This window comes from Fulmarus glacialis, unplaced genomic scaffold, assembly GCF_000690835.1.
Source record: "Fulmarus glacialis isolate BGI_N327 unplaced genomic scaffold, ASM69083v1 scaffold38696, whole genome shotgun sequence".
NCBI classification, from domain to species: Eukaryota; Metazoa; Chordata; class Aves; order Procellariiformes; family Procellariidae; genus Fulmarus; species Fulmarus glacialis.
In genome coordinates this window covers 7,357-18,741 of record NW_009219428.1, presented here as the reverse complement: position 1 = coordinate 18,741, position 11,385 = coordinate 7,357, and the positions used below count along the sequence as shown (strand labels likewise).

Here is an 11,385-nt window from a genome sequence, read left to right as displayed (position 1 = left end):
GCCCCCCGCCCCTGCCCTCTCGTGGGATCCCCTGGCCCCGGGGGGGAGCGCTGAGGTCCGTCCCCTGCGCTGTAGAGGTGCTGGGGTTTCTCGGGGTGACGTAGGGTGTAAGCCGGAGGGTGATTTTATTGCTGCTTCCTCATCGCACGGCAAGACTTACCCAATCTCCATCAAATGCTTCACACCACTGGGCCGCATTGCGGCTCGATTTCAAAAGCAGGTGAAACTCTGAAGTTGAGCCCTGGGTTTCGGTTTGAGTGTCTCCACCACTCCAGGCAGAAGGAAACCTCTGAGCAACCAGAGGAGCTTTTACATAGGTCCTTTACAAAACTGACACCCAAATTACATCAGCTGGTGTTTTATATCTGCTCTGTGGCAGCTAGCGCTGCTCCAGTCTCACTTTTGGGTGATACCGCCGGTACCAGCCAGCATCGTGCAAGGAGGAACAGCTTCCCTAGAGCACCTGGACTCTGGTAGCAAGAGCCTTCTGGATGTCTGGGGTCTAAATCCACCTTCCTGCTAGAAACATGCAATCGCTTGATCGCTTTACAGCAGTGAGGTGGGGATCCCATAAGCAGAGATTTTTCTGTTCCCAACCCAGTGGCATTTCCATAGGCAGGATGGGGTGGCTTGTGCCACTGCTGCCCTGTGCTCAGCCTCTTTGATGGGATTACCGAGCCTGGATCCTGTGCCTGGGCAGGGTGGTGGACTAGATGCAGGTGTCTCATCTTCTAGAAATCCTTTCAGCCCTGTGAATCTCTTTTAAAAAAAGACGTAAAGAAATATGAATAATCTAGATCTCCCCGAATCGTTCCCAAGCAGCAGTTGTGTGGGTCGCTGCAGAGCAGCGTAACGAGATGCGCTGCGCACCGTCAGTACACCAGCACACGCTACTGCATGAGGTCTGTTTCTAATAAGACTCACCAGCCCTACTTTTACTTCCACGTCATCTGTTTTGATTCACAGTCTGATTATTTTATGTGGAGTCGCTCTCTGGTTTAGACCTAAGAGGCAGGGAAGGGGTTAAAGTCACTTGTCCGGAGTGAGCTGCACCTTCTGTGCACACCCAAGACCGTTTTTTGGGAGGAAGGATGGGACAGCCGTGGTGGTTCGGGTGCATGCCAGCCCTTTCCACCAGCCGGAGCTACCTCCTGGTTCCCTGTGTGCAGGGCTGGTGTCCAAAGCCAGGGAAGCTCTCATGAGAACTGGGGGAATAATTAGCAACAACTAATTTGTTTGACAAATGCTGCCTCTGTGTTCACAAATTGGCCGTGAAGAGATCACCATATTCTCCGCTTTATTTGTTGTTCAGAGTTATTTGCTGAAGGATGCCTGCCAAGCAATTCCTGGCCTGTGGCTTGTTTGCAAGCCGTTCATTGTGGGTCATTCAAAGCCAAGTCCTTTTGATTAGACACGTGCTAAGGCAGTACCCGGGCACTTTACCATGGCTCTTTGGCTCAGGTTTCCGCTGTTGGTGCTTTGAACACCGCATCGGAGTGCCTTTTTGGAAAACATTGTGTAACACTTTATGAAAAGAGGCTGTTTTGATGAACGTTTCTGCCAGCGAATGCACGTATTGGGCTTGGACAAGCTACAGATAACGCATACAGCAGGGGCACGAAGAGTGCCAAATCCAACCGCTTTCAAACAAATCCAGCAACCGCTGACAGAGTATTCCTTTTTAGACCCGCTATAATGTTAAGCACGTCCAGATTAGGGGCTTCAGCCCCGTCTATGAGATTTTTGCAAAGCGTCGCCTCCGAGACAGATAATTTTAAAATGACTGAGGGCCCTGGGAGGAGAAATTTCAGTCCCAACATATTTCAATGAGGTCTGCGCTTCTAAAGCATGAAAGGGCTCTTGAAAACTGTACGCAGAGGCCCCAAGTCAGCACAGAATCTGTGTGCATGCTTAAAGCTTTGCCGTACTGCGGATACTTGTGTGCAAATACGTTTTTACTCCGCACACATGTGGGCTGGGAACTGATCAGGCAGAACTGTGCTGGAGAGAGCGGTGCCCGTGCGGGCTCCTTACTGGGGGGGAATATGCCAAAGTGCTGCCGGCTGCTGCCCAGCAGGGTGGAGGTACCCCCCACCCCGAGATGGAGCACTGTGATCTGCTGATAGAAAAGCTTTCAGGCCCAAAACCTGTGTCCTGAAGTCCTAGAAGTGCTTGTGTCGCTCGGTGTGCATCCACGGGCTCACGTTGCGTGCAGGTGAAATTGCAGGCACAGACCGGATCCCGAAAAAAAGCGGAACCGAGCAAGGGGAATGCCCAGAGGCTGAAGTAAACTCCCCAAAACTGCAAAGATCGAAATTAAGGAAATAAAGCAAACCAAAACAAACCAGAATGAGGTTAGAGTAAAACTTAACACTAAAAAGAAAAGATAGTAAAAGGGTGAATATCTCATTTGTGATTTTGACAGCCCCTGAAGATACTAAAACTGAAAGCTTTTATGAAAAGGTTTTTCTTTCCATTCTCCGCTGGCACTACGTGAGATCTGACACGTGCTTTGCAGGGTGCTTGTTTCACTTTTGTTTGCAGCCGCCGGGCCGAAGCCCCCGCAGCACACACCAGCCCGGTGAGGCTGCAGTGCAGGGCACGAGGTCGGTCTGCAGCGGAGGAGGATGCACGGCCAAGCGTGTGCCGTGAATCCCCACGGCCGTCTGTTTGCACAGGGCCATGCCGGCCCTCTTCACACGCTGCTGTACCAGCTCCGCGGCCTTGGCAGTGGTGCGAGCCTATCTGCCGCTTCTGGGCTTTGTAAAACCTCGTCTCAGACCCCAAAAGCTAGGCCTGACTTGACCAGATCTTGTGGGCTCCTGCTCACTTCCTCTGGTTTCGCAAGAGTGTCACTCGATGGGTTTCTATGGAATTGCTCCTGATTTACATCAGTGAGGATGTCAGCTGGCCTCAGGAAGCCCTTGATATCACTGGAGCCTTGCCTGCTGATGCAAGAAGCACAGTGTGTTATCTCGCTGAGTGCTCGAAAATGTGAGGTCAGATTTTTGGGTGGTATAAATCATTGTTGCTTCACGGACTTCATGGGAGCTCTGCTGATTTCCCTGTCTCCCCCTCCACCCCATCCCCGACCTTCAAGCTAACAACTATTTTTTTGTGTGGGAAGCAGCAGATATTTTCTTTCAAGAAAGAGGCACTTACAACATCGTGCTCTGGTTTTGCTTAATGTACCACCCAAGTTGTGAAACAATCAGAGCATCTTTTATCTGTTTGGCCTTGGTGCAGATTCACTGTCCTCTTACACAATCTTCCCCCTGCTCCCCGCTCCGTCTTCTCCTCACCCTTCTGCTAAGACCCGGTGCAGGCAGAGATACTGTGCGCTTTCATCTTCTGCTGACATCAGTGAAGAGGGGGAGTGCTCAGCATCCTGCTGGATCAGGCCTTTTTTCTTTGCGTTGCGGTTAAATCCTCACAAACTTCAAGGAATGCCTTGCTCAGATCTGATTGTGGGTTTTTTTGGCACTTGCCCACAGCTGTCGCCTGAGGAAGAAGAGAAGCGAAGGATTCGGAGAGAGAGGAACAAGCTGGCGGCTGCTAAGTGTCGTAACAGGCGTCGAGAGCTAACAGAGAAACTCCAGGCGGTACGTGCTCTGCATACGTTTCTCCTTCCTTTTCGCCCGCCCTTTGGATCAGCTCGAAGGGCATTGCTCTCCCTCTGCTAGCATATTCAAGGAAGATGCTACAAAATGCATGCTGCCTTCCCCTTCCAAGGCTGCCCGGTGGCGTTGCTCCTACATTAACGGTGGTGAGGGCTCGGGCCTGGAGCTCAGGAGCCTAAATTCCCCCTGCTGACTGCCCAAATTGTCCTAGGAGCTCTCCTGCCTTCTAGCCTCCCGACTAGCACCAGTCTCCCTACCACTGGTCTCCCTCTGTAAGAGGAAATAAAGATGCTGTGTGCCTCAAAGGCAGGCTTGAAGGACAAAAGCACTGAAGACCGTAGGATCATCCAAAAGCAGTAGAAAACGAGGCAGATGTTACATGTACTTATCAAAGCTACATGCTTTAGGCTAACCTTTCTTTGGTGGAGGTAACTGATTTCCTGCACGAAGAAAGCACCGCAGAGACGTGTGGTCTGGTGCTACAGGGGAAATAACTAGTGAAGCTGGAGAAGGTAGGGATGAGTGCGAGAACTGTGGTGTAGGTAAGGGACTGGCTGAAGAGAGAAGGCTCCAGCGCTTCTGCTCAGGAACCAGCCTGGGGCTGATTGTATTCCATGATCTTATTAACAAGCGCAGCAGCAGCAGTGAAAGCACAACAGTGAAATGTGCTGCCAACTCAAATTCGGGAGGTATTCTCAGTGCAGAGGAGGCAGGACATCCTATAGGAAGAATTTAAGGATTGTCATGACTAAAGTAATAGAATTGAAAGGAGTGCAAAGTGGGAGGTCATATCCTGAAGGACTGAGGATGAGTACTTCTGTGAAATGCTGAGCTCCTCACATAGGAAGGTACTAATTGCTCACAGATTGACTATAAGCCATCAGTGTGATGTGATCATGGGAAAGGTAAATGTATTAATCCAAGGATGCATCAAGGGATGATCCAGTGAAGATGAAAGTGTTAGTCCTTTGTGCAAGAGTCAGGCAAGGGTCAGACCTCATCTGGAATATGCACTACAGAAGGAAAATGGAAACAGTTTAGAGATTGCTATACACTACCTCTAAGAAGTGAAAAGAACATGACTTACCCGACACAAAAAATGATGGGAGGAGATCTGAGTCCTCTCTGCTAAGGTGTCTGTCAGGCAGACAGCAAGGGAGAAGAGTTATTTAAGTCACAGGCCAAGACAGAGTGGTAGAAGCTGGCTATGAGAAAACTAAGGTGAGCTCATGAGAAGACTGTTCATAACCCTTAGATTGGTGAAGTTTGGGAATAGCCTACTGGTAGACACGTGAAACACAAGATGCTCAGCTGGCAATGACCTGGTGCCTGCTTGGCTCATGAAGAGTCTGGGGTATGGAAAGCAGTGCCAGAGCCTCTGATACTTACTTATTCCCCTTTTGTCTGCAGGAAACTGAAGTGCTGGAGGAGGAGAAGTCAGTGCTGCAAAAAGAGATCGCTGAGCTCCAAAAGGAGAAGGAGAAGCTGGAGTTTATGCTGGTGGCTCACAGCCCTGTGTGCAAAATCAGCCCTGAGGAACGTCGGAGCCCACCATCCAGCAGCCTCCAGAGCGTTCGGACTGGAGCAAGCGGAGCAGTGGTGGTGAAGCAGGAGCCTGTGGAGGAAGAGATCCCGTCTTCCTCTTTGGTCCTTGACAAAGCCCAGAGGTCTGTCATTAAGCCCATCAGCATTGCTGGAGGTTTTTATGGGGAGGAGGCACTCAACACTCCCATCGTGGTGACCTCAACACCAGCCATCACTCCTGGCTCCTCCAACTTGGTGTTCACCTACCCCAACGTGTTGGATCAGGAGTCTCCTCTCTCCCCGTCCGAGTCCTGCTCCAAAGCTCACCGAAGGAGCAGCAGCAGCGGTGACCAGTCCTCGGATTCCTTGAACTCTCCCACCTTGCTGGCGTTGTAATCCCCCTGTGGCCCCCCATTTTGCCAGTGTGTTACATCCCCCCCCAGCACCATGGGGGGAGTCCCCCTCCATGGGATTAGAGACAGGCACAGGATCGTTCAAGCACAAGGGCAGCAAGAACAAGGATGGGGAAGTGCTGCAGCTCCAGGAAGGAGAGTGAGGACCAACGCCAGCTCCCTGGAGGCAGGAAACGGCAAGTGTGGGACTGATGCGCCAGGACTGTTTGGAGAGGGTGATGTCCCCTCTGTAGGGACTGCCTATGGAAACCTCTTCACGGCCGTAGTGGACTCGGGGAGCACTCCTGGCCAGGACTGAAGGCGAGCTGCAGACAGTTGCTAGTCGTCCCTTTCCTTTGTGAATTGATCTGATCGGTTGTGCTCTGTGCTTAGATCTTTCTGGTTAGTTGATCTTACAACTTCTCTCTTCCCCCCCCCACCCCGCCCCCTCTCTCTCTCTGTCTCTGCGCTTATCATTTCCAATGTTGTCGATCCCATGACATTTCATCCAGTTGCTCTGAACTCTAAAGGCTTGTTAGGATCTTTCCTCTTGGGACAGGCTGCGGGAAACATGTAGGGTTGCCCAGGCAGGAGGGGAATGGCTGGGAGGTCAAGGGGAGGGGGGATCAAGAGGAGCCTGAGGGCTCAGCAGCAAGGGCAGAGCTCATAACTCTGGCCTGGGGCACAGACACAGCGAACAGAGACAGCAGGAGGCTCATGCGGAAGCCTTTCTTTTTTAAAATGTAGATATATTTATCCCCGTGGGCTCCTCAGAAAAACAAGTTAGCATCTCAGGGCCAAAGTAGCATCAGAAAAGCTGCTGGGCTGGCACTTACCGGTGTCTTTGGCAGGGTTTCACCTCAGTTTGGTGGATATCAAATCTGCTGCTTGTTGTTTACTTTTCCTGGGCTGCCCGCTGTCTAGGGAGTATTGCATCTTCCTCCCCATCAGGGCTCCTGACTCAGAGGCTCATCTCTTCCTGTTAGTAAATCCTCCCCTCCCCTTGGCCGTATTTGCAGGACGTGCTACCGAAAAAGAGGTGGCACCAGGTGCTTATAAATCTAGGATGGAGACTGGCAGCAAAAAAGAGGGTGAAACTAGCTGGCTGTACCCTTGCTGACTTTTTCATTGTTGGGAAACAAAGCAGCATGCATCCACCAGTTGATACCAGCAGGTGTTGTTTACTCAGAGATTCCCAATTTCCGAGGTTGGGGGGAAGGCAGTGGTCCAGCCTCCAGCACAGCACAGGCCACAAGGTGCTCCTGACCGGGCAGGAATTGCATGGTTGAAGTGATGACCTGTTTAAACTAGAACAGAGCTTCTGATAACCTCTGGTTGTGAATGACAAATTGACAGCAGAGGAAAATCGATTACTGTTATTTGCACCTCAGTCTTTGGCCTCTGGGTTTTTTTGCATTGTAACTGATCTGTTTTTTTGGGGTTGATTGGCCTGAAGACAAAAAAAAAAAAAAAAAAAAAATCAGAGGGCTCTTCCCCTAGCCCTGGGTCTTTGTCTTCTCCAACCTGTGGGCTTGGCTGCTACTACTAAGTGCTCACAGAGGGCACAAGCTCTCCAGTGCTGATGTTCACTACTGAAAACAGTAATGTGTGTGTGACCTATTCCTGCTTGGAGCCAAGCTCAATTCCTGTTGATGTCAAGGCACTGACAAACCATGACCATGTGCACACTAGGATTGCCCAGCTTGCCAGCAAAGCCGCTTAGGAGATAGCTCTTTGGTCCTGCCTGTTGAAGCTGTGGTGGCAGCTATTTATTGTGGTGTGAGACATTTTTATTTTTTTTTTAATCAACTGAAGCCAAGGTGTTTCTTGGTCAGGCTGGACCTGGAGAAATGCAGTATGCAATTATAGGGCCAGTCCTGTGAGATGCTAAACTGCTGCAGTCCTCACCAACTCCACTGGGAATTAATAGGGTTCAGTCTTGTGGAACTGGACCTTTACTCAGCAGGGCTGGCTTCCCTCAAACCCTGGCCACTGCCCATTCCTTGAATCATTTCAAAGGGACACTACTTTGGCTCTAAAGGTAGGCTGTGCTTTTTTATTATTACTATTATTTTTAAACCCAGGTATTTGCCAAACCTGCCAGAAATAGAAATATATGAGTGATCTTTTTGCTTCATTAAAGCTGATTGTGATTCAGGCTTTTACTTTATTGCTTAAACACTTCCATCATTACACCGGTGCTAGAGGTAACAGAACACCAAAACTTTCTTTTTAATAAAGTAGACCTTAAACTTCCCATAGTTAGCACAGAGGGTCCTGCTTTCATAGGGTTTTATGCAGATGATATCACTTTAGGTGAAACCGCTGCTTCTCTAACTGTCTCCATTTTGCCAGATGCTTGTTTGGGCCAGTCTGGATTGAGAATCTAAAACTGTTCAATACAATGTCTCTGCATGTCACTTCCACCCGTTTTTGGGCAGAATGCAACACTGACAAATGGTGAATCCTAAAGTGATGCAGCTACTTTTGAGGCCAGCTGACCAGGACTGCTGTCTCCCAGGAGATGAGGAGCATTCCCACTAAGGGTTTCAGGAAGTCAGGTGCCTCCTCAAACCCGAGTAAGCTTAACTCCTAGTGGAACAACAAAAAACTACCTTTGCTTTTGCTCACTGAATCATTGCCAAAAGGAGCTGCGGCTGGCCCTTGCCCACTGCCTGCTGCCTTGTCATTGACCTTCTCAGAGGCAGGACAGGATGGTCCCCTTTCCTGTCCTGTGACACTGAGGGGAGCCATGTGAAACTGCCCAGAAAAGAGGATTATTTTCTACCATCTGGAAAAAGCCCCCAATACCTTGTGCCTACCCACTTTGCCCCTCAGACCCCTCAGAGGATGTCTGTGTTGGGATCACTGGTCTCCTGCCTTCTGTATTTTGTGGATCAGCCTTACTTTTGTTTAGTTTCTGGCAGACAGGTACAACTTGAGTTCTGCTGCTGTTTTGGTCTGGCCCTGCATTCTTCTTTTCAGGTTTACTGGTGTGCTTTTTGGGAATTGACCGTCTTCCCCATCCCCGAAATTGTATTTTCCATGAGTACCTTCGCTTTCGATTCCTAAATGTGGTGTCTCCATGTTCCGCATGTAACGGGGATGTAGGAGCTGTTATAACTAGTGTCTGACCAAGAGTTGTTGAAGTCAATAGAAAAAGGCCCAGGGAATTTCAGCTGGTATTGGGTCAACCCCGTAGTGACTGGCCCAATGAAGCCTCTAATAACATCTTAAATTAATCAATGCCAAACTGGGAGGAGCAGTAGCAGCTGCATTGAAGGAAGCATTCAGCTTCCAGGTGATGTTTGCCATTCCAGTTTTGCCCTCATTCCTCCTTCCCCCTTCCCAGTTGTGGCACTGCCTTCATCCATTCCTTTCTCGGAGGTGTGAGACTGGGTAAGTCTCAAACTGCTTGTGGTGTGATGGGATTTGGGACCAACGTGCTGGGGACAGTAGCTCTCTGTTGTGTTTTTATAATTATTATTTAAATGATCTATTTAGTTCATCTGAACCTTTAATTTTGCTGCTTACTGTATGTAGGATCCACCTGGCCTTCATCCTAAATGAAAGGAAAAAACAAAATGAAAACAAACCTAAGACACCCCCTCCTCCCTGGTATCTTATTATTTATTGGCAGGCAGCCGTCTTGTGCCTGCTCCAGCAGATCTGCCCGCCATTAATTTAACATCCTCCCAACTCACATTCCCGGTGTTTGGTTGTTGCTTCTTTTTTTTTTTTCTTTTTGTTGTTGTTTTTGGTGGGTTTTTTTTCATTCTAAAACAGACTTCTGAAATGTAAGAAATCTTATGACACTTACAAGTTCATTTTCATTAGGAAGGCCAAGTCAAACATTTTAAGAGGTGGGGGGAACAATCTACATTTTATTTCTTATTTATTTATCATGTTTACATCTTTTTTTTCTGTTCAAGACTTGGATATAATAAAGAAAGCATTAAAAATACTCCAATCTTCTTCTTTTTTTAGGCTAATAATTTTTTTCAATTCTTTAAATAAAAGATTCTGGGGTTTTGTTGTTGTCTGTATAAAATGTAAAAAGAGATATGTTTCTAAAGATGCATTATCATTCCTCTGTGAACAGTAGGTGGAGTTGAGGACAAATCTCAGAATACAAGATAATAATAAAATCCCATCCTGTTTTACTTAATTGTTCCCCTCCTATCCTGTATGATTAAAGGGTTATTCCACTTTCTTGTTTGTGGTTACTTGATATTAAAACCATATTAAAATGTGTAGAAAATAGGTATCCAGTTGTTTTTGCTCAGTGAGAGGATAAACTGTTGTATATATCTTGATATACTGTGTAGTTCAAAGTAACATCAATAAGGGATAGTGCATCTTTATTAGAGCGATAAGTTACTAGTGTCACTAAAGTCTACTTTAAGATCCTCAGATACAGAAAGGGCCTGATTCTGATTCCACTCTCCTGGGCGCAAACTGAAAGCATCAGTAGCAATTCGCTGCTGCAAAGCGGGTGTCAGAGGTGGAATTAAGCCTCAGTGATTAACAGGCAACCATGAGGATTATTGAAGGTTTGGGGGCACCATTATCTTTTTTTTTTTTTCTCGAAAGTTTTAGATCATGGTTTTTCTTCTTTTTGTCTGCGGTGAAATCGTTTCTGCCAAGGAGGTTCTTAAAGGTGACTGCTGAATTGGGACCCTTCTTTGCTCATTGTGATCTTGATATCGTTCTTGCAGTCCTGGAGAATCTCAGCTCTGAGGCATTCTCTCTGGTGTTGTCTCTTTTCTGTTCTTGTTATTTTACTGTAATACAGGCCTACAGTATTTGCACTAAAACAAAAAGCTTGTTAGAGAAAGCTTGCTGCTATGAAAGAAAGAACATATTAAAACAGTTTTGCTTTTACAATTTTAACTGAGTAGCATTTTGTAGAATAAAATCAATTTAGACTGAAAAGAAAAAATGACTTTTCTTTTTTCCTCTGCACCTTGCCCCCCACATACTCCTTTCTTTTCCTCCCATTCCTCGGTGGTGTGATGTTCCCCCCTTTGCCTTTGGTGCTCAGTTGTAATGATTGGCTGTATTGTTGACTATGCTGCTGAGAGTTATGACACTTGTAAATCTTGTTTTAATGACATTGTGGACACTCTTTTGTATAGTAAGAGCTAACTGGAGTTCTTCTCTCTCTGTTAATTGAAGTCATTAAAAAGCTCCCTTTGCCATGAACAATTAAAAGCTCACATGTTCCTTCAATATGAACAAATGGGTACAGCATTGCCAGGTGCCCGGTTGTAGCACATTTCAGGCCTTCTTTCATTAGAGCGGCTGCAATCCAGACAGCTGTTAGCTGCAACAATGGTAAATGGGGCAGAGGCTAGCAGAGCAGACCACCTGGGCTAAAAGGCAAATAATGCATTAATCCTTTCATCTTGGTTTCAAAAAGAAAGGGATAGAGCTAGAAAATGCATGCTGAGGTGACTTTACTTTCTTTTTTTTTTTTTTTTTTTTTTTTTTTTTTTTTAATCAATCCACCTCCCCAGCCAGAAGGACTTGAAGCTTCTGCTCTGAAAACGTGGGGTGGAGAGCATGGTTGCTTCACTGGCACTAAGGAAGAGGTTAAGATGGGATTCCCTTGCTCACCTGGGAAAAGCTGCAGTCTCTGGAGTGGAAGGAACCCAGATACACCAGGTTAGGAGTGGAGGATGTCATATTCAAGTTAAAAAAGAAACTGGTGGGGAGGAGATGTTAGGTGAGTCATGGCTAGCCAAGCTGGCGCCAGGCCAAGCTGCTCCTTACTCATGGGTTTCCTTAGGAGTAATGTCTGCTTTGGCTTCCTGCTGGTCCCTGTCTCTCTCTCTTCCCCCCGCCCC

The 11,385-nt window shown here is 47.5% G+C and overlaps 1 protein-coding gene across 1 annotated transcript in view; it reads left to right on the top strand.

The window, feature by feature from the left end:
* The window catches only part of FOSL2 (FOS-like antigen 2), a 6,228-nt gene extending 297 nt beyond the window's left edge, over positions 1-5,931 (top strand). Inside the window, exons 2-4 of the mRNA XM_009580371.1 lie at positions 1,848-1,873; positions 3,460-3,602; positions 5,031-5,931. Of these exons, the coding sequence (XP_009578666.1) occupies positions 1,848-1,873; positions 3,460-3,602; positions 5,031-5,540 (679 nt within the window). The 3' untranslated portion in view covers positions 5,541-5,931. The remainder of the gene's footprint in view (positions 1-1,847; positions 1,874-3,459; positions 3,603-5,030) is intronic.
* The last annotated feature ends 5,454 nt before the right edge of the window (positions 5,932-11,385 follow it).